General features: G+C 49.9%; 1 protein-coding gene across 1 annotated transcript in view; it reads left to right on the top strand.

The window, feature by feature from the left end:
* LOC140901068 (uncharacterized) overlaps positions 1 to 23,161 on the top strand; it is a 64,584-nt gene that overhangs the window by 15,030 nt on the left and 26,393 nt on the right. The window contains exons 9-16 of the mRNA XM_073319225.1: positions 815 to 985; positions 7,104 to 7,298; positions 7,658 to 7,893; positions 8,614 to 8,680; positions 9,656 to 9,747; positions 11,798 to 11,966; positions 12,076 to 12,180; positions 13,829 to 13,940. Coding sequence (XP_073175326.1) covers positions 815 to 985; positions 7,104 to 7,298; positions 7,658 to 7,893; positions 8,614 to 8,680; positions 9,656 to 9,747; positions 11,798 to 11,966; positions 12,076 to 12,180; positions 13,829 to 13,940 — 1,147 coding nt within the window. The remainder of the gene's footprint in view (positions 1 to 814; positions 986 to 7,103; positions 7,299 to 7,657; positions 7,894 to 8,613; positions 8,681 to 9,655; positions 9,748 to 11,797; positions 11,967 to 12,075; positions 12,181 to 13,828; positions 13,941 to 23,161) is intronic.

Genomic DNA, 23,161 nt, shown 5'->3' with positions numbered 1-23,161 from the left:
GGCTGGGACTGCAGCTGGTGGTGGGTCTGGGTCTGGAAGCAGGGCCAGAGCCGTGGCCGGGAGCTGAGGCTGGGAGCAGGAATGGAGCAGGAGCCAGGCTGCGGTGGGGGCCAGCAGCTGAGTCCATGGCGAGGTGCGGCTCCACTCCCAGCCCCGCCCCTTCCCCCAGCCTGGGCCGGGAATGGAGCTGCAAGAGGCTGGGGCTCGGAGTGGAGCCATGCTGAAGCTGGGGACGGTGCCAGACCTGGGGCTGGAAGTCAGGGATGCGACTACTGGTGGGACCAGAGCAGAGCTCAGGGTGGGGAGGGGCTGGGTGGTGCTTCCTTTCTGCCCCCCATGGGGGCTGACCCAGGACCTGTCATGTCTCTCCAAAGGGGGGTGCACCCCACAGTTTGGGGACCTCTGCCCTATAGACAGAAGAGTTCAGGGAAACGGCATGAGATGGTGCCGTCTTTGACAAAGTAATGAACTTGCTAGAGTGCATGTGGGTATTTGTGGGCGGGTGTGTGAATGCCTTTTAATGGCTCAAATCAAAACTTCACAATTGTGTGTCATAGACCCCACAGTGCCCAGAGTTAAGGGAATTACCACTTTAGCTCTGGGGTCAGGGACTTGTGCTATTGGAGCGGGAGGATCTCGCTTGTATTTCCACTGCCAATGGGAAGTCCCATGGGAAGTTAGGTGCAGCACAATGAGAGTCATGAAGCCGTTGGTGACTTCAGGTTTATTATTGTCTATTAGAAACGTGTGAGAAAAGAAACAGTATTCTCCCCATGACCCAGTGAGGATGATGATGGGGTGTTTTGGTTTCCAGGCAAAGAAAGAGGAGGAAGAGACTCGCTGCGTTCACTGGAAATTCATCCCTGGGAAAGGCACCTGGGCTGAGGATGGCTGCAAAAGTCTCCAGACGAACAGCACTCACACCATCTGCAGCTGTGACCATCTCTCCAGCTTCGCACTCCTGATGGGTCACACCAGAGTGGAGGTATCTCAGTGTCAGACAAAATCAGTGGGAATTTTGCCTGAATGACCGCTGAGTAGGAACCTCAGGGTATAATCTGTGGCTGTACAGGATGGGTGGGGTTTTGATCTGAGGTGCCTAGAGTAGCCCACACTGAAAATGCCAAGGTCATGGCAGGCTGCAAAAAGGAGAGCAGATTTCCCCAAAACTGCTGGTTAACACTGTAGTTAGAATCACCAACCAGTCACAATCTGTGCTCCAGATCCCCAACACTGGTTACTGAGAAGCTGAAAAAAAGAAATCACACAGCCCCCTTTATTGCATTCTAGTCTCTGGCTCCCAATCAGCAGATAGGGCCTGTAAAATGAGAAGTTACTTAAAAGCTCTATTCAGTTAACAAAATGTTCTTCTGATCTCCCATGGGGCAGCCACATTGCCAGGTCAATATTAGTTTGGCTCTTACCCAAAATACCATGCTGCCAGTCAATCCTTTAGTATCTAAAACTAAAGGTTTTTATTATAAATGAAAAGAAAAGAAAGAGAGTTGTTAAATGATCAAAGCAAACCGATACATATGACTTCAAGGTCCATATATCAGGTTCTTAGCAGCGTTGGTGAGTTTGCTGGCTTGTAAAGTCCCTCTGGAACACATCCAAAGCTTAGATGGGTCTATCAGACCTTTGTTCAAAGCTTCAGTCTGTCGAGAAGTTACTCCAGAGGTGAGAAGCAGGATTGAAGACAAAATGGAGGTGATGCAGCTGCCTTTTTCTATCCTTTTCCATGTGGCTTGTACTTCCTCTGTCCCAAAGAGAAGATCACAGCACATGGGCATGGAAAGGTACTTGGAGTCTCCTGTTCATAGGCATGTCCCTACATGTCCTGCTGACTCTTGGGCATAGCCCCTGGCTTCTCTCAATGCGTTCATTCTAGAGCTCAGCGATTCTCAAACTTTAGGAACCTGAGGACCCTCATTTTGATTTAAAATTTTTCGCAGACCCCCAACCCCCTGCTCAGACCCAGGCCCCACCCCCATTCCATCTATTCCCCTAAGGCCCCACCCCACCTCTTCCTGCCCCCTGTCTACCCCTGCTCCTCCTCTTCCCTGTGTCTTTCTGCCTCCTCCCCTGAGCGCCCCTCATGTCTACTCCTTCCCCTCCCTCCCAGTGCCTCCTGCATGCTGCTGAACAGCTGTTCTCTGGCATGCAGAAGGCACTGGGAGGGAGGTGGAGGACTTGGTCAGCAGGGTCTTCGGACCCTCTGGAGTTTCCTCGCCATAAAAATGATACCAACAGGATCTTGTAAGAGGGACAAGGCAAATTGCCACGTTTATTGTAAATACAACAAAATATTCCTATATGCAATTTCTATATAGATCCAAAAAGAAAAGGAGTACTTGTGGCACCTTAGAGACTAACCAATTTATTTGAGCATGAGCTTTCACGAAAGCTCATGCTCAAATAAATTAGTTATTCCCTAAGGTGCCACAAGTACTCCTTTTCTTTTTGCGAATACAGACTAGCACGGCTGTTACTCTGAAACCTATATAGATCCAATCACACACACAGACATTCACACACAGGTTCTACATAAAGGTTGTTATAGTTACCAGCCTAGATGTTGCTCTTGCCAAGTCACTGGCCAGGTGGCCTGGACACGAGAGTGGAGCCGAGTCATTGTCAGATGCGCATCCGATGCTCCTGGAGGGTGGTCGTAGAACCAGACTCAAAGAACACAGTCCCTGGACCCAATTTTTATAGGTCTCTGGTTCAATACAAGTCTATGGAAGATGCTTCATCATGCTGAATTTACAATTGAGATGACCATCAATCAGCTCAATCAGCAGGTGGTACATCCATGACGGCTCCATGATGGCTAGGTGTTATCTTCTTGCTCTTCCTTGATGCGTTTTGGGTGGATTCCGGTTCGCCCTCCAGGGGTCACCCGGTTATCTCCACTTTGCATATTCTTCGGCCCACAGATATCAAGGTTGAAATTCTTAGGATTAGGCTGGCACCATTTATTAACCAATTATTTCCCTGCTTCAGGCTCTCAATTCCATGCACTCATCATTCATTCTTTTACTTAACAACACAATCTATGACTCTTGATTCATTTAACAAGTTTTATCCCACTATCTATTTTTCCCTCTTTGGATACCAAGATTTACATAGGCATGACAAGGAGTCCCTGCGGGGGAAGAGCATCAGGGTGTTGTTTTAAAGAACAGCGTTTGTTTCCTCAAAGTTCTTATCACTTTCCAGCACAGACTCTTTGTCCTGTATCAGCCTGAAATAATTAGCGCTTTGGCCTTGCATTTGTTACAGAGTGAAATTCAACGGCACGGAACTGATGTTTATACCTTTTTACAATACCTATATACTCTTTTGTCTATCTTTATTTCTACTACTACATAATTATAATTCTATCCTACTTATATAGCTTTGAGGGCGACCCAACAGATATAGCTGATTACCCTTGATGGGCCATCAAACAAACTGGATAGTGCTGATGCCAATCTGTCTGGGGGTGTCACCCAGAAACACAGCACAGACATATCACACATTTATAACTCACGATGCAAAGATGATACATACATATAAACAAGATGTTCATACTTACAAATCGTAACTTTTCGACTAATACCTTACATGGTAAGGTAAGATTCACTGAAATTTTGTAATATTGTTACACATATAAATGGTCACCCATATTCCATAGAATCATAGAACTGGAAGGGACCTCAAGAAGTTATTTAGTCCAGTCCCCTGCACTCAAGGCAGGACTAAGTATTTTCTAGACCATCCCTGACAGCTGTTAGTCCAACCTGCTCTTAAAAATAATGATGGAGATTCCACAACCTCCCTAAGCACTTTATTCCAGTGCTTAACCACCCTGACAGTTAGGAAGTTTTTCCTAATGTCCAACCTAAACCGCCCTTGCTGCAATTTAAGCCCATTGCTTCTTGTCCTATCCTCAGAGGTTAAGAACAATTTTTCTCTCTCCTCCTAGTAACAAACTTTTATGTATTTGAAAACTGTTATTATGTCCCCTCTCAGTCTTCTCTTCTCCAGACTGGACAAACCCATTGTTTTCACTCTTCACGCATAGGTCACGTTTTCTAGACCTTTAATCATTTTTGTGGCTGTTCTCTGGACTTTCTCCGATTTATCCACATCTTTCCTGAAAGGTGGCGCCCAGAACTGGACACAATTTTCCAGTTGAGGCCTAATCAGCGCGGAATAGAGCGGAACAATTACTTCTCATGTCTTGCTTACAATACTCCTGCTAATGCATCCCAGAATGATGTTTGCTTTTTTTGCAACAGCGTTACACTGTTCACTCATATTTATTCTGTGATCCACTCAGGGCCGTCCTTAGGCATACGTAGCTGCATATGTGGCTGTGTAGGGCACCTGAAAATTTGGGGCACTGCTGGGGCTTAGTGTCCACCCTTCTGCCTCTTCCTATCCCTGTTCTGACTCTTCCTGCAGGCTCACACAGCTAGCTGCTGCAGCCTGGTGACTCTACTCTGGAGGGGATCCAGTAACTTAAAAGTGAAAGCCTCCAGTCTGCCAGACCTATTAGCACAACACTGAAACTGTTAAAGAGCCATTCAAGTGGTAATGAAGCCATTTAACAGGCATTTGCCAACCCCTAGGTATATACTGTCAGTTTCTGAATTTACTGACAAAAACAGTTGTGCATTACTGTAATATTTACTCAGAACATATTAGTCTACAGGACCTTAGTTTAAAATGTGCTTTAAAAGTATTTCATTACAAGATTGCTGAAGATCATAAAATCACATCTCTAAAGAATCCTTGCATAGATTTTAAGATCCACAATCGGAGTATTCATCTTTAGCTTTAAATGCTTGGATCATCAGACATCTAGTTTTTTAAATAAATCCTTCAAACAACCACTCTTATCTAAAATACACATTTTAATTTGAATTACTATAGTACAAAAAACTTACTTCCAAAGTCTTCCTGTCTATCCCTTTCTCCCCCACCCCTCATTGAAGAGAGGCTAGCTCTTAAAGGGACAACACCCCCTTCCTTCCAAATAGCTGGACAAACGAGTTTCCCTTTCTTTACTTCTGACTATTTGATGAACTAGTTTTAAGAGAACCATCCAGCGAAATCAGTACCTTAGTAAGATATAAAATCCTTTGTTATGCCTAAAATCTTTGGAAACATATTTTTTAAAGTTGGTGAAATTTTATAAATGTGTCTGTTGTTATGGAGATCACACAAAGTAAATTAGTTTTCCCTTTCTCTAAAAGCAATGAACATTGTTATGAACACACTAAACCTCTGTGACTGATTAATTTAAAATAATATCTTTGTTTCAGTGAGTTAAATATGTAGTCATCTGGAATGATTACTTTATGAAGGCTTAAGAGTACATTTAAAAAATAAAACGAGTGTAGAAATACTGATTAAGAAAATATAAAACAGAGAAGAGCTGCATCATGTATTCCATAATATTTAATGTTGTATTCGGCAGGACAGCTGACTTGCCCTTACTACAAAGTTTTTTCAAATAAATCTCTGACAAACTTCAGGGTATATCAAAATAGTTGAGACTGACATTTTTTATTCCTAAATTTAGTGCTTTTAATTAGGTACCTTCTGCATGTCCAGTCTTCACCTTCTGGCATGCAGTGGAAAACATGCTCCATTATCTTTTGAACCCCCCCTCCCCATCTTCTGCAATTTCTTTCTAATGTCATTTGCTTCATTTGGATTCAGGGATTTGGCTGGAAGGGGATGAGCAGGGAGTGGAAGGGAAGAGAGGAGGGAGACAGTGGGGAGGGTCGGGGCCTGGACAGAGTGGGGGCGGGGCCTGGGGTGGAGCAGGGGTGAAGTATGGGCGGAGCCACAGGCAGAAGAGGTGGGCTGGGGAGCTACCTTGGGAAAGTACCAGATTAAATCTGGGAAAGTACCAGATTTAAGATGGATTCCAGTATCATGTGACATGGTCACATGTCCTGTGAGACCCCCCTAGTCTCCATTCCTCCAGGGCTGGCCTGCAGGTACCGGAATGTTTGCAAGTAAACAGAGCCATTTACAGGTGATTGCTTCTGAAGCACCCTTAATGGCTTCCACTTAACATGTGTACATCAGTGATACAAGTTTATATCTTATTCTCCTAACTCCAAACATAGAAATAATACATGCAAACAAATGGGATGAACACACTCAGTAGATCCTAAGCTTTGTAATGATACCTTACAAGAGACCTTTTGCGTAAAGCATATTTCAGAAACATCATAGTTACACTCATAAGCATATTTTCATAAAACATTATGGAGTGCAACGTCACGCGCACATTCTGCGTAGGGAGAGGGTACGGGGGTCTCTGTGGGGAACTGTGACTCTCCATCTCCGTGAGGCGGGCCGGGTGGCTCAGTATCCTTGCTGCCTCATCCTTCTCCCCCCACCCACAGCTTGACTGTGAACCACGGATAACTAATCTCTGGGAACGATTTTCCAACCAGTTATGCACCCACCTAAAAGTGTCTCCATCTAGGTTGTATTTGCCTAGTTTGTTTATGGGAAGTCTCAGAAGCCTTAGAGCTTGTCTACACTGGCAATTTATGGCGCTGAAACTTTCTTGCTCAGGGGTGTGAAAAAACACCCCCTGGAACACAGCAAGTTTCAGCGCTATAAAGCGCCAGTGAAGCAGTGCACCAGGTAGCTACGCCTCTCGTGGAGGTGGGTTTTTTAAAGTGCTGGGAGAACTCTCTCCCAGCGCTCTGCTGCGACTACACAAGCCGCGGTAAAGCGCTGCGATGGCAGCACTTTAGCATTGCCAGTGTAGACGAGCCCTTGCTAAAGTCAAGAAATACCACATCTACCTTGTCACCACCATCCACAAGGCTTGTTACCCTGTCAAAGAAAGCTGTTAGGCTGGCTTGACATGATTTATTCTTGACAAATCCATGCTGACTGTTATTTATCACCTTTTTATCTTCTAGGTGTTTGTAAACTGATTGCTTAATTATTTGCTCCATTATCTTTCCGGATACGGAAGTTAAGCTGACCGGTCTGTAATTCCCCGGGGTGTCCTTACTTCCCTTTATTTCCCATGCAGCATCTTAGGGCTCACTGGTGAGTCTCCCTTTGCTGTGTTACAGGAGAGTTATCCACTGACCGTCGTCACCTACGTGGGACTGACCTTCTCCCTGCTGTGCCTCCTCCTCGCCATCCTCACCTTCCTCCTTTGCTGCTCCATCCACAATGTCAGCACCTCCCTCCACCTGCAGCTCTGCCTCTGCCTCTTCCTGGCCGACCTGCTCTTCCTCACCACGGTGACCCGCACCCGCAGTCAGGTCTGTTACCCACTTTTATTCTTGGTTTAAAATTGAGCTGTGTCCAGATCCTCTGTCAGCATTTCTAACGCTCCCCTCACTCCAGTACCTTTTTATACCCTCAGCTGGACGGTAACATTTATTCCATGCTCTTTAGTCCTGCAGAAATAATTATTTACTCCCCTCCAAAAGAAATCTCTCTGTGTGAAACCAAGCCCTCGTAGACTGAAGAATGTATTTTCTCTGGGAGAGAGCCGTAACTGGAGAGATGTGTTAATAAAGAGCCCTATATGATCCTCACAGAAGTCCCCCCACCTCCAAATTCAGTGTTTTCCTTCCCAGAAGCAGTGTCCCAGAGCTCTCTCTCGTCCTGTCCTCAGGTGGTGTGTGCTGTCATTGCTGGCTTCCTACACTACCTCTTCCTGGCCTGCTTCACCTGGATGTTCCTGGAGGGACTGCACCTCTTCCTCACAGTCCGGAACCTGAAGGTCGTGAATTACACCAGCGCCAGCCGGTTCAAGAAGAGATTTATGTACCCGTTTGGCTATGGATTCCCAGCCCTGGTGGTGGCTATTTCTGCAGCGGTGAATCCTGGAGGCTACGGAACTTCCAACCAGTAAGTGCAGTGCCCATCCCGAAGGGGAGCTGGGATCTGGCTTCCATGCAGGTGTTCGGCTCACCCCAAGTCTGACTTGAACCTAGATTTCCCTGCTCACCCTGCCTGGGAGCTGACTGTGACACTAGGCTGCCCTGAGTGCTGTAGTTGAGTTGCCCACCTGTCAGACATCTACACTCCTCGCCCCACTGATGATGTGGAAGAACAAGCCAGAAAGATCCCAGCTTGACTTCCAGCTCCCAGGCTGGGTTTGTGGCATTGGTGGGTAGGAAACAAATGCACCTTCTTACTGTGGGCAAATCCCTGAGGATCCCCTCTCTCAAGTGAGCGACTCCACTAAAACAGGGCATGGCAGGTTCTAGACACCCCAGGCTAGATCCTCAGCTGGTGTAAATCAGGGTAGCTTCACTTCCTTCAGTGCAGCTAGGCACATATACATCCGCTGCATGTCTGGCCCTCCCTCAATACTGCGCCCATCCACCAGGAAGGGTCATTTGAGGAGGTGGAAGAGGAAGTGGTGGCTGAAAGCAGAAGCTGCTGAGGTAGATGGGGAGAGCTGTTAGCCTGCAGCCCGCAGGAGAGTCGGCCATGTCACAGGCTGGCTGAGATCTATCTTGCTTTTGAGAGCCAGCTGCCCTGTGACACCCTCTCTCTGCCCACGGTGCTGAAAAAGGGTCGTAATCCCATTAAAGTCACCTTTTTCTTCCTCCCTGCCTGTAGCTGCTGGCTCAGCCTGGAGAGAGGATTTCATTGGAGCTTCCTAGGACCAGTCTGTGCCATAATCCTGGTGGGTACCTCACAGAACCACAGGGCCCCATTTTCCTCTCTCCTCTGCCACCCTGTGGAGTCCTGTGGAGCCAAGAGAGGAATATCTCCCAGAGAATTTAAGATGAAAGAGTCCAAGAAGATCCCATTTCATTCCTCCCTCTTTGGCCAGTGCAGGATTTCCCACTAACAGAATAGCCTACGTTCTATGGAGGCAGTCCGGGCGAATGGGTCGGGCACTGGGTTGTGAGTCAGGGGACCTGACTCTGCCACTGGCCTGCTGTGTTAACTTGGGAAGTAGCTTCCCCTCGCTATATACCTCTGTTTCTCCTCCCACCCTTTGTCTGTGTTGCTCATAGGCACCGAAAATAAATAGCGGATGCTCAGCACCCACTGGCAGCCAGCTCCCCACTGCCGGCGGCCGTGCGGATCAACTCCTCCCCCTCCATCCCAGCGCCTCCTGCAGACAGCTGTTCTGTGGTGTGCAGGACGCGCGGTGGGGGAGGGGGTGGAACTGGGAACCTCGGAGCATTCAGCATCCTCTGCCCCTCTGTGCGCTTCCTACAGCGAGTCCACCCAGGCGGGGTCCTGGGGAAGCCAGAGGGTCCTGCACCCCAACTTCGCAGTCAGACGTGACTCTCAGCCAGCCAGTAAAACAGAGGTTGAAGGGAATCCTCTATAGACAGGACCTAGAAGCTTTGGGCCAAATCACACAGCTCGAAATCTGGAATCAGTGGAGTCACTCCAGATTCAGATAAGAGCAGAATGTGGCCCTCTGGCTGTATGATCACATGTGATGCATTGCAGCCCTGCCTTTGCCAACTGTTCCCTGCATGGCCTGGGACCAAGATTTGGTAGCGAATGGTATATGACCCACCTTGACGAGCAGTCACTGGTCTGCAGCAGTCTGATCCCATAGGATTGTTCTGTGCCTCAGGCAGAGAGACTGGCCTTGGCTAGCATGTTTTACAAGGAATATTTCACGTTGTTTCCACAGATAAATTTAACATTTTTTATTGTAACCCTCTGGATCCTGAGAGACAAACTCTCCTCCCTTAATGAAGATGTGTCCACTCTCAAAGACACCAGGTAGGACAGCACTATATCTACTAGAACAGGGGTGGGCAAACTTTTTGGCTCGAGGGTCACATCTGGGTGGGGAAATTGCATGCAGGTCCATGAAAGTAGGGCTGGGACAGAGGTTGGGGTGCGGGAGGGAGTGCGGGGTGTGGGAGGGGATTCGGTGTGCAGGAAGGGGCTCAGGGCAAGGGGTTGGGGTGGAGGAGGGGTGTGGGGTGTACGATGGGGCTCAGGGCAGGGGGTTGGGGTGCAGGATGGAGTGCAGAGTGGGGGAAAGGGCTCAGGGCAGGGGTGCAGGGAGGGGTCCGGAGTGCGGGAGGGGGCTCAGGAAAGGGAGTTGAGATTTGGGTTATAGGAAGGGTTCGGGGTGCAGGCTCCGTCCCGGCGCCACTTACTAGGAGTGGCTCCGGGGTGGCAGCGGGGCTCAGGCAGGCTCCCTGCCTGCCTGCCCTGGCCCTGCACTGCTCCCAGAAGTGGCCGGCACCAAGTCCCTGCTGCCCCTGGAGGGGAGGGGGCAGAGGGCACCGTGCGCTGCCCTTGTCTGCGGGTACTTCCCCCAAAGCTCCCATTGGCCATGGTTCCTTGTTCCTGGCCAATGGGAGCTGCAGGGGGGCAGGGGTAGAGGAGCGGTGTCGGCAGGCGAGGGCAGCGTGCGGAGCCCTCTCCTCTCCCTTTCCCCCAGGGGCTGCAGGGCTGTGGTGCCGGCTGCTTCTGGGAGTGGTGCGGGGCCCACGGCACCACAGGGCTGACAATTCGCAGGCCGGATCGAAAGCCCTGATGAGCCAGATCTGGCTCGTGGGCCGTAGTTTGCCCACCCCTGTACTAGAAGGGTCCAGTGAGCCTCCTGTATGGGAATTCCTGTGGGATTCCCCAGAGAGTGCTGCTAGAATACAGCTAAGCACATGCCACTGTAGGGTTTCCAGGTTATCTTGGTGACCTTCTGCTTGATGAGAGAGTAACAGTCTCACTGTCCAAGGAGCTGATAAACCCTAACTCACATCAGCAGTCCCTTACTCATGAGTCCTAAAGTTGTCCATGGGACCATCTGCCAAAATAAGGACAATTTGCATGAGTAAGAGTATGCTGGATCGGACCTTAAATTAGACACACCACAGCCAGGGTGGCAAAGGAAGGGTCAGGTTAGGAGAGAGGAGAGGTCTATGGCAGAAAAGGATCATCATGGGAATTACTTTTCTGCCATGTGTATCATCTTCGTCCCTGGATGGATTTTGAGATGACAGTTGCAGTCTGTTCCGAAGCCTGCTGAAGTCAGTGGAAGTATTGGTACGGAAGAGACTGCTAGATCAGTGAGGCTCTTGCAGTAAGTCCTGTGGCACATTCAGATTGTGGCATGCAAATTGTCTTTCAATTAGCTCATCATGAAATCTGTTTGTTAGGGAGGAACAAGATCAGGGCCGCCAGCTGGGAGTGCTGGGTGGAGACATGAGAGGGGAAAAAGATTTTGGAACCAGTTCAGAATGTTGAGGCTTCAGAAAGCCATGGTGTTACTGCCCGTGCGTAGTGCTGTGTAAGGAGAACTGCAAGTCTGTGCTGATAGTGAGAGCTGGGCCGTGTGCTACTTAGGGAGGAAACTCATCTCTTTTCCCTGTGGCTGTGGATACTGTCGAGGTAAAGTGCCATCCATTGAGGAGGAAGGCAAGTGTGGCTTGCTGTTGCTCTGTAGCAACCCCTCTGTCTATCTATGGACCAAGATAGATGGGTTCCCGAGAGCCCAATATCCGGTTCCCTCTTGATTGTCACATTGCCAGGGCCTGATGTGAAGGGATTAAAAACAAAACCGTAATGAGAGGTTGAACCATTTGCTTTGGAAGAGCCACCTGTGGGAGGTTAAGGTGTGTGTGTGTGGGAGAGATGGTTGGGCACAATATTGTATTTTGGATTCATAGGCGTAAGTTGCCATTGTGTTCATCTTGACAGTACCCCTAAGTCACAGTAAAGCGGGTGCCAGCTGTTTCGCCCCACACTGCCCGCAGTCCCCTGACTCAGTCACTCATCAGAGGATCGTTATAATGGGATCTTTCCGTCTGCCTTTATCCAGACTACTGACTTTTAAAGCTATCGCCCAACTATTCATTCTGGGCTGCACATGGAGTCTTGGTCTCTTCCAAGTCGGCTCAGCAAAAATGGTCATGGCGTATTTATTCAACATTGTCAACAGCCTGCAGGGAGCCTTCATCTTCCTGGTGCACTGTCTCCTCAATCGCCAGGTAACGCCCATGGCATGTCATCAGCCACCCAGTGACTTCACGGGACTAGCAGTGGCCTGTCTTAGGGTGTTAGTTACATGATGTAGTGACCATGTCCCTTATTCTCCAGGTGAGAGAGGAGTACAGGAGATGGATTAAAGGCACAAGAAAACCCAGCCCCACAACTCAAACGTTTAGTCCGTCTGTGTCCACTGTCACAACCGGCACCAAGGTGGTAAGAGATCCTCTATTCTGTTCCAATATCAGCATTCAAAAGTCGCATCCATCTGGGTCTGTCAGAGCTGCTGAGATGCCTTGTCCCCTGAGTGACACATGCTTGTTTTAACCCATCTGAGAACGGCATTGGGAGTCTTAGTGAAAGACAATTGCATCCAAATCAAGGGGGAATCCCAGGTCTCCTAGAACCCAACACAGAACTCCTCTTTTCTTGCGCACCTCCACGTTCCCTTCCCTTTGCTTCTTTGCAAGCTCCATGCATCACTCGCTGTGGAATGGGCTGGGATACAAATTCAGGTAATTATCCAATTGGGGAAGTTTGCAAACCAAAACCTGGGTGGAAATCTTCCCAGTGTAGATGGGCCAGGCCAACGAAGAGTTAGCACTGGATGGAATTTCCTCTGGCTCCATTACCTCTACTGGGAAAGGATCCAGAAGCTTTGTCTGGAGCGAAAAGTGGAGACTTATAGCTGGGAAAATCTCCCTGCTCCAATCCCAGCACGAGACACCACAACCTTTGTCTGGAAGTACACATTTCTGGTTTATTTAGAGCAGCCTCTATTAAGCACTACTTTATGGCTTACCTGTGCATGGGTTGGGGAAGGGAGCGGGCTTTGTCTATACTTGTTTAGTTATTTTCCTGCACGTGATGTCACTTCAGTGGAGGCTGGCTGAATTTTGCAGACTCTGCACTATTCCTGAATGAGGACCCAGTCCTGATCCCATTGAAGTTGACTGGAGTTTTCCCATGGGATTGGCACTCAATGTATATTTGTTTTGCTGGCAGGTGAGTTGGGGAGAGCCCTCCACTTCATCTCTGTGAAACAATCACCTCTCCAACCAACGATGTTTATTGTACAGCTGGCTTTGCTGTGCCAGCGGGGCAGTTGCCGTTCTTCATCCCAACTACATACAAAACCTGGAAGGGGAAGCGGGATTGGACAAAATCCTCTCTCTAATCCAAATCCAAAACTCCTACTGAATTCAAAGGCCACCCTAGGGTTTTAGCTGCTTGTGTCTCCCAGATTTAAAGGGCCAGATCCCAGGTCAGAGAGCAGTTATTTCTTAGGGAAAGCACAACATGTGGGGGAGTTGGGGGGTGGGAGGCGATTTGCAGAGGCCTCGCGTGCTGTGTGTGTGAGCTAGCTCTGCTGTTTCACTGTAATGCGTAAATAATAAAATAACCTGCTTATGGAGCTTGGTTGCTTCTTTGGTTTGAGGGTTTGCTGTCAGGTTCTGCCTGTCCTGGAAACCTAGGGCCCAGTTCTAAAGCCTCTTTATGCCAGTCTGGCTTAAAGGTGTAAAGGGGCTTTAAAGTGGGCAGCAATGGCCCTGTGATTAGCCCTCCTGGGCAGGAGTCCTTCCTGGCTGCTGTGGAACTGGCATAAAATCTCTCCATTAGCCCTGCTCCCAGCCCCTGGCATGGGGGTTGTGACTGGTGGGGTGGAGGTGCTGCTGAGGGCATGGCTGAGGCACACTGCTTCGTGGCTATTGTCTGCTTCCCAAGGCCCCGAAGGACCCTTGGAAATGCACGAGTTTACACCAGCTGAGGACCTGGCCTGTAACCGCGTTTCAGCTTCAGCATTGTCACTGCACCATTAAATGCTCTTGACGTTACCTGGCGATTGAGGAGACACTGCACCCAGGAAGATGAAGGCTCCCCGCAGGCTGTTGACGATGGGGACTGCTGGGCTGACTTGGAGGAGACCAAAGCTCCATGTGCAGCCCAGAAGGAAGAGCTGGGCAATAGCTTTAAAGGTCAGTAACCTGGATACAGGCAGATGGAGAGATCCCGTTACAATAACCCTATGGAGAGCAATTGGGTCAGGAGGATCTGGGCAGAGTGGCGTGGAGCTACCAGCCCCTGCTTCCTGTGTGGGACAGGGCTACTGTCAATGAGAATCATAGAATCATAGAATATCAGGGTTGGAAGGGATCCCTGAAGGTCATCTAGTCCAACCCCCTGCTCGAAGCAGGACCAATTCCCAGTTAAATCATCCCAGCCAGGACTTTGTCAAGCCTGACCTTAAAAACCTCTAAGGAAGGAGATTCTACCACCTCCCTAGGTAACGCATTCCAGTGTTTCACCACCCTCTTAGTGAAAAAGTTTTTCCTAATATCCAACCTAAACCCCCCCACTGCAACTTGAGACCATTACTCCTCGTTCTGTCATCTGCTACCATTGAGAACAGTCTAGAGTCATCCTCTTTGGAACCCCCTTTCAGGTTGTTGAAAGCAGCTATCAAATCCCCCCTCATTCTTCCCTTCTGCAGGCTAAACAATCCCAGCTCCCTCAGCCTCTCCTCATAAGTCATGTGTTCTAGATCCCTAATCATTTTTGTTGCCCTTTGCTGGACTCTCTCCAATTTATCCACATCCTTCTTGTAGTGTGGGGCCCAAAACTGGACACAGTACTCTAGATGAGGCCTCACTAATGTCGAATAGAGGGGAACGATCACGTCCCTCGATCTGCTCGCTATGACCCTACTTATACATCCCAAAATGCCATTGGCCTTCTTGGCAACAAGGGCACACTGCTGACTCATATCCAGCTTCTCGTCCACTGTCACCCCTAGGTCCTTTTCCGCAGAACTGCTGCCTAGCCATTCGGTCCCTTGTCTGTAGCGGTGCATTGGATTCTTCCGTCCTAAGTGCAGGACCCTGCACTTATCCTTATTGAACCTCATCAGATTTCTTTTGGCCCAATCCTCCAATTTGTCTAGGTCCTTCTGTATCCTATCCCTCCCCTCCAGCGTATCTACCACTCCTCCCAGTTTAGTATCATCCGCAAATTTGCTGAGAGTGCAATCCACACCATCCTCCAGATCATTTATGAAGATATTGAACAAAACCGGCCCCAGGACTGACCCTTGGGGCACTCCACTTGATACCGGCTGCCAACTAGACATGGAGCCATTGATCACTACCCGTTGAGCCCGACAATCTAGCCAGCTTTCTACCCACCTTATAGTGCATTCATCCAGCCCATACTTCCTTAACTTGCTGACAAGAATACTGTGGGAGACTGTGTCAAAAGCTTTGCTAAAGTCAAGAAACAATACATCCACTGCTTTCCCTTCATCCACAGAACCAGTAATCTCATCATAAAAGGCGATTAGATTAGTCAGGCATGACCTTCCCTTGGTGAATCCATGCTGGCTGTTCCTGATCACTTTCCTCTCATGCAAGTGCTTCAGGATTGATTCTTTGAGGACCTGCTCCATGATTTTTCCAGGGACTGAGGTGAGGCTGACTGGCCTGTAGTTCCCAGGATCCTCCTTCTTCCCTTTTTTAAAGATTGGCACTACATTAGCCTTTTTCCAGTCATCCGGGACTTCCCCGGTTCGCCACGAGTTTTCAAAGATAACGGCCAATGGCTCTGCAATCACAGCCGCCAATTCCTTCAGCACTCTCGGATGCAACTCGTCCGGCCCCATGGACTTGTGCACGTCCAGCTTTTCTAAATAGTCCCTAACCACCTCTATCTCCACAGAGGGCTGGCCATCTCTTCCCCATTTTGTGATGCCCAGCGCAGCAGTCTGGGAGCTGACCTTGTTAGTGAAAACAGAGGCAAAAAAAGCATTGAGTACATTAGCTTTTTCCACATCCTCTGTCACTAGGTTGCCTCCCTCATTCAGTAAGGGGCCCACACATTCCTTGGCTTTCTTCTTGTTGCCAACATACCTGAAAAAACCCTTCTTGTTACTCTTGACATCTCTCGCTAGCTGCAGCTCCAGGTGCGATTTGGCCCTCCTGATTTCATTCCTACATGCCCGAGCAATATTTTAAACTCTTCCCTGGTCATATGTCCAAACTTCCACTTCTTGTAAGCTTGTAGAACACATTGGAAATTTGTTCCCATGGATCCTAGATATGCTGTTCCCCTCCTGCAATCCCTCACACCCTCCGCATGCCAAGGACCTTCCAAACCAAGGCATTTGACCCTCCAGGGTTGCTTTGTTCCCTTCTCAACTATGGTCTCTGAGAGTGGACACATCTGCGCCGAGGGAGGAGAGTCTGTTTCTCAAGATCCACAGGGTCGGGGCAAAGAACGTCACATTTATCTGAGGAAACAGCTGAAAATATTTCTTGTGAAACGTTTCATCCGGTGCCAATGACTTGAGCTGAGGCAGAGAACGATCCCAGGGGAGAGATCTGAACACTGCAGAACCAGGGACCATTGATCCCCTCTTCTGTAATATCCTCTGGCAGCTCTCGGTCCCTCCCCGTGCACAGAGCTGATGGCACTGCCAGGGCTGAGATGGATCAATGGGATCACAGAGGCCAGATTCTGCTTAGAGTTAAAAATGAAGTGACTACAGCGGGCTCAGTTTACACCAGTGTACCTGAGAGCAGGATCTGAGTCAGAGTTTCCAGCGCCTGTCTTTAGGCTCTTCCCTGCCACTTTCAGGCTGCAACTAATCTCCCCATCCCAGGCTCTGGGAAGAAACCGCATGGACTTTTGTCATCTTCACTCCACCCAATGTAGATCCTTTCCCCCACCAAACACTTGCATGGTGCAGCCCTTCCCTTCCTCATTCCTTGGGTCAGTAACTGGACTAGACCAAACTCTTGCTGTCCTCAAGGTAAGCTCCCACTGGTTTCTGGGATTATGGCACAGACTGGACCCAGGAAGCTCCAATGAAAGGCTCTCTACAGGCTGAGCCAGCAGGTACAGGAGGAAGGAAGAAGAAGAAGCGCAGGCTGTAGCTCATGAAAGCTTATGCTCAAATAAATTGGTTAGTCTCTAAGGTGCCACAAGTCCTCCTTTTCTTTTTGCGAATACAGACTAACACGGCTGTTACTCTGAAACCTGTCATTATCCCAGCTGAGTGACATTAATATGAGTCTATTACCCCTTTTCAGCCACTGGAGCAGAGATGGGGTGTGACGGGTTAGGTCACAGAAACCCCTTTGGGAACTGCCACCTGATGTGCTGTGACTACCTCTGAGCCCATTTTCCCTGGCATCTTGGGACTTCAGCAGAGGACTACAGGGCATGTGGCACATGGCCAAGCCTTTCTCCTTCCATCCAGCAGAGGGCAGGGGTACAACTGCCCCCGCAAGCTGATTTCTGTATCAAAGAAAGCACTGTTTCATGCTGATTCCCTGAACCGCATAAGGTATAGGAAGCTGCTTTCTCATTAGTTTGGATCAGGGGTGACCCAGACAGAGCTGTTAAGCACTTTCCACGATGAATCATAACCCAGTGTGACACGGTGCAAACCCTCCCCCAGTAAAACAGCTCCAGTGCATCAGGAATAAGGAGGTCTCTCCACTTCTCAGACACAGTGGGAGCCCAGAAAGGCAGCACAATCCAAAGGCTCAGCAGGTGAGCCCCCGACAGGGAGCAAAGTGAGGGGATCCCCACACCTTTCTATGGTGCAAGGTCAAGTTCACAGCTCTGGAGAGGTGAAGGGGTCTCCCATCTCTGATGGACCCACTCACCACCCTGGAGTTCAGCTGAACATTCCTCAGCCTCTCACCAGCTGGTAGATTCCCCTCACTGAGAAATGTCTTGTTAATGATGGAGTCTGGGGTAGAATAAGTAATACAAGCAACAGCCGTGAAACCTGTTGGAACAGGAGATGATACCTCGTTCTGGACATAGGGATGCTGAAGTTGAAGAAAGAGCCAGCCAGGTGTAGCTAACGGGAATTTCAGAGAGCATAGCTGCAGAGCCTATGGTTGGAGCTAGAGAGACTTGCTGAGCTGTTCTGTGGTGGTTTGTCTCCATGTAGCTGGAATTTGGGTCCCCTGGAGAGGTCGGGTGAGAGAAGTCTGTTCTTGTCTCTGTGGGGGGCAGAAGAACCACCAACATCTGGAAGCTGAAGCCAGACAAAATGAAACTGGAAATCAGACACCACAGCGAGAGCAATTAACCATTGGAACAAACTCCCAAGGGAAGCAGTGGATTCTCCACCCCATGCTGTCTTCAAATCCAGACCGACTGCCCTTCTGGAAGGCACCAGGCAATTTAGACAAACACAAGTTATTGGGCTCAATTCACGGGGCCAGTTCTATGCAGAAGGTCAGACCAGATGATCCAATGGTTCCTTCTGGCCTTAAACTCTATGAGACACCCAATGACCAGTGAGACTGTGGCAGAAATGGGCATCGAACTCAGGAGTCCTGCGTAATCACTGGAGCAGGCTACCTCCCCGGTCTGAGGCCAGAGAAGCATTCCATCTTGGAAACATTAAGCTGCAGGAAGCCGAGGCGAAGACATGACTTTTTTCAGTGAAGACAAGCAGAGAAGTTGGTCAGGGAGGAGCTTTCCCTGGTGCTGGAGGATTTGGGAGCAGTATCAGGACTTGTCTACACTGCAAGTTACTGTGCTGCAAGCGAGGTGGAGAATCTATGGCACACCAGCTTGCTGCGCAATAACATCCCTTGCAGGCACTGCTGTAGCACGCTGAACTGCAGCAATGCTGACAGGGGATTTTACTGACCCGCAAGCTGGTACGCTGGAGATTCACAACCTGGCTTGCAGCGCAGCATCTTGTCATGTAGACAAACTCTCAGTTAGGTCGTATGAGCCTGAAAGTGGGAGTTGAGGGGAAATGTTATTCTGGTTCCCACCCAGGGAGATGCTCAACTCCCAGCCTGGGGTTTAGCTGGCTAAGAATCTCCTCCCCTTTCCATTCGCTGGGCCCACTTCATACCACGGAGGCCCTCTGCTGAGCCATCTCCCCTCGGAGCCCCCACCTCTGTGAGACAAGCAGAAATGAAGGTGTCTGCACAGTCCCCTGGCCAACAGCTGAGAACCACTGGCACAGTCAGCAAGGTCCCCACTCGTGCTGGAGCCAGAGACGAGGCTCCTGGCCTGGGGATCCATGGGGACAGAGCAAGGATAGAACCAGGACGGGGGTTTGGTGCCTGGGAATCGCTCTGTGCTGCAGTTTGGTCCCTGGGCATCTCCATCTCCTGGATGGTACCTTGTGCGGTTGCCATGGTGACTGTATCACAGGGAATGTCCATCGTCTCCTCCTGAGCTCTCAGCCTGAGGCCCCGCTGTCTGCACTGCAGTTCCCTGTGAAACGCGAGTCTCAGTACCTGGTGGGAGGGATGGGGGAGAGGAAGTGACAGAGCTTCCCACACTGAAACCACTTCCCCAGGAATCTGTCCATTCTCGCCCAGATCCTTACCCCTCTCCCACTCTTCCTGGGGTGTGAAGGTCTTCGGGGTTCTTCCCTGTTGGGGAAGGGGATGGTTGGGGCTCCCCCTCTCTGCCTGTCCTTGGCCCATCTCCCCGTATCCCCTCCCCACATGCTGGCTGTACCTCCCTTGTGGGTTCTGCATCCCCTCTGCACTCACCCAGCTGGTGGAGTGGCGTTTGGGGTGGGGGCAGAATGGGGGGAGAAGTGCCTGGCTCAGCATAGCTGACCCTAGGGGCAGACTGCAAGTGCTGCATTGAAAACCTCAGGCATTTTCTGATACACCTCAGGGCACTGGCTGGGCTGGATTAAAATTCCTGGGGCAGGGGGCAGTGCTGTTCTGTGTCTGTATTGAATGCACTGTATAATCTTCTATCCCCCAGCAGCTGAGAGCCAGATGGCCCCTTCACCTGTAGATCCTGTCCTCCCGTTCTGAGTGTTCATCTCTGGAGACCGGAGCAGAGTGGCCAGCATGGCCTGTTTTATGGCCTGTATCAGGAGCATCACAGCCGATGCCACCTCTTCCTCGCTGGCACCGGCCCAGAGGGAGCTGCTGTTCAGGAGGGAGTCGAAAGGGCGAGTTGCTTGGGGACACTGGGGGTCAGACTGTTTTTTCCCAGCTAGGGGTGCTGCACGCAAATGTACACTCACCACTACAGCGTGTCTGTGACTCGCTCTTTGGAAGGGCCTAGCACAATGGGGAGCTGATCTTGGCTGGTGCTTCTAGGCACTACCGTAATACAAACACCAAAGCTTTTAGTCTCGACGTTTCTGTAGTGTTGGCAGAAACACTGAGCAAAACACCCAACAAATGAAGGATCAGTTCAAAGGTACCTGCAGAGAGAAGTTCCTGCACCTCTCTAGGACTCCTGCAAACTCAGGGCTGCGGTTAAAGATGGGCACTTGGAGCAATGGAAAGAGAGGCGCAGATATTAGAGCTTTTACATCAGATCACACTGGGGGAAAAATCCCCTTATCTTCCCAACCCCGAAGGCTGCCCTCGGTCTGCCTGCCAGTCCTGTGCTGTCGATAGTCTAGTCAGTGCCTGCTGCAAAAATCCTCTCCCTTCCTCCCCCTCTCACTCTGCCTTTCTCTCCCTCCATTTACACTCCCATCTCCCTTTCCCTGCTCCTGTTCCTTTGATCCCTCACATGAGCCTGGGCTTCTGCCTCCCTTCAGCTGATCAGAGTGTTTCACAGGGTGACGGAAGGAATTTAAGGCATACCTCCTGCAAACACAGGGGAGCTGGTGGCCTTGAGCCTGTGCCTCAGCGCTAGAGAGCACCCTGTCTGGGAGGGTGGGAGAAACTAATTCTTACCCCATCCTCCTACCATACCTGCAAGCCAGCTTCATAGATCTCTTGATGGGTTTCCATCTACCCCACAGACAGACCTGCTGGATACAGACACCTCTGCTCGCTGGGGGAGAACTCACCTTTACATGTGTTTTTTTCTGTACGCAGGTCCCGACCCTGGTGGAAGCGATGCTACCAGTTGGGCACTCACAGCAGTGACCCCCCAATGGTGTTGATGCATCAGGCTCCCGGCCCACAGATGGCTGGGGATCAGCTGCATTCATTAAAATCTGGGAAGGGAAATGAGAGACGTCCCACTGAGAAGCTGTTTTGAATCACTGACCATGGAGTTGTTATCAGCAGTGTTTTGATCCCAGACTTTCAGCATCACAGTGCAGGCCTCAACCATGCAAGTTAAAGGAATAGTTTCAATAGCTGGCAGCAGCAGCAGGTTGTTATCCTCCTGGTGGACAGACGCAAGATGGGGACATCGGCCAATTCCGCAAGATGGGCTCACTGCCTGGTTACTGTCCATCCCAGGACTTTGCTATCAGGCTGCCTAGAAATTGCCTAGTGGACTCTGGTATCTCTCCTCACCTCGAGGACACGAGTGGTGGGGATCATTGTTAAATGGTCTCACCTGTCCTATCTATGCAGAGTTTGAAAATATCCTTGTGATTTTGCCCAAATCCCGAGTGACATTTACAAGTGTCATTTCCAGGAGTGTTGATGCATCTCCCATGCAGTTCACAGAGGATGGCATTTTGTTGACACTTATCCCTTTTCTCATTGCAGATATTGACAAAACTGTCAGTGAGACCTTGGGCCCAATTCAGTGACAATGGAAAGGTGGGAGCAGAGCAGAGCTGGTCCCAAAATGGGGTTATTCCTACAGAATTTGTCAACAAAATCAAACAAAAAAGTTAACCAAGGGCAGCCAGGCAGCAGGGAGGGATGGGGGGGACCTCACCCTGGCAGGTGTTCTCACTCACATCCGTGAAATTCCCTTTTATGGGATCAGGCTTTTATCCATCTACACAGATGCAGTGGGAACTTCCAGTGATATTGTGGCACTTTGTGAAGCGTCTGCACATGAGGTGACCCCGGTCATTTCCAAGTGTAAGCGGGGGAATAGTCCCGCTATTGTGGGGAACTTTCCCGGCTTCTGCACTACCCCGGTGAAGTGGGCTAGCAAAAGGATCTGAGTCCTCGCTCCCACTTCCTTTACCCAGTGGCCTTCCTGCCCTTGAGGACTCCCCTTCCACTCTCCTGTCTGGCAGAGTCCTCGTAACCCCAACAAGGCTGGGCCCAGGATTCCTGGGGGGCTCGACCCCCAACCCTGCTGTGGTCACCTAGGACAGTGGCTAGGGTGTCCCCAATCCGGGGTACTCTCTCTGCACTGGGCACTCTTCTTCTGGGGTACTCTTCTCTGACCCACTGACCATTACATACAAGTTATTTAATCAACAATTAATTTTAAAAAGAATAAGGAAAAATGAGAAAGGTTAAAGGAAACACATCAACCTGCCCTGTGGCAGGGAACATCACATACAGGGTCTCTGGGATGTCAGGGCAGTTCACAGTCTGTTCCTTGTAAGTCCCATCCTAGGAAGTTCCCCACCTACAAGGCAGGCAAAGATACTGAGGCCTTCTTAGAAAACTTTGAAAGGGTGTGCCTTGGGTACAGCATCTCTACCGACCAATACATGGTAGAGCTGAGGCTGCAGCTCAGTGGACACTTAGCTGAGGTGGCGGCTGAAATGCCTAAAGAACACACGAAGAAGTATGAACTGTATGAATCCAAGGCGAGAGTCAGAATGGGGATAACACCCGAGCATTCTCGTCGGAGGTTCAGAGCCCTAAGGTGGAAACCAGACGTGTCATTTACCTGACATGCCTACCACATTGTGAAACATTGGGATGCCTGGATATCAGGAGCAAGTGTTGAATCTCCAGTAATTTTGCCCTTCCTAATGCAGTGTCAGCTATCCATGCTTCCTTAGTGGACCCCAATTTAATCAACCCAGAGATCCAAGTGACGATTCAACCCTTCAAGTCCAACTCTTTCAATTTGCCTACAGACAAGTTGCCTGTCCAGTACCAGGGCTGGTCAGGAACGTGGACTTTTGCAGTCTATGATGATTATCCCATCCCCATGCTGTTGGGGGAAGACTTGGCCAGTCATGTGAAGTGGGTGGGAATGGTCACCCGCAGCCAGGCTAAACAAGCCGTGAGGCCTAGCTCTGTTCCGGAAACTTCTATCAGGACCCGGTCAGAGGTGATGGACCCGGACGCCAGGCCAAGGTCTGCAACAGCAGTAGTGGATCCAGTCCCAGAGACCCAGATGGAACCAGTCCCAGAACTGGAACCAGCAGAACAACCAGCACCAGACCCATTGCCAGCACTGAATCCAGTACTTGCAACCTCAACACCAGAGGGCCCCACCGAACCTGAACTTGCAGCAGCCCATAACCCTACACAAGAGGCTCAGCCAGAGCCTGAACCCCAACAGAGTGTCCCAGAGGAAA

The sequence above is a fragment of the Lepidochelys kempii genome, chromosome 20 (genome assembly GCF_965140265.1).
Source record: "Lepidochelys kempii isolate rLepKem1 chromosome 20, rLepKem1.hap2, whole genome shotgun sequence".
Classification (NCBI taxonomy): Eukaryota; Metazoa; Chordata; order Testudines; family Cheloniidae; genus Lepidochelys; species Lepidochelys kempii.
This window is presented reverse-complemented; position numbering and strand designations above follow the sequence as displayed.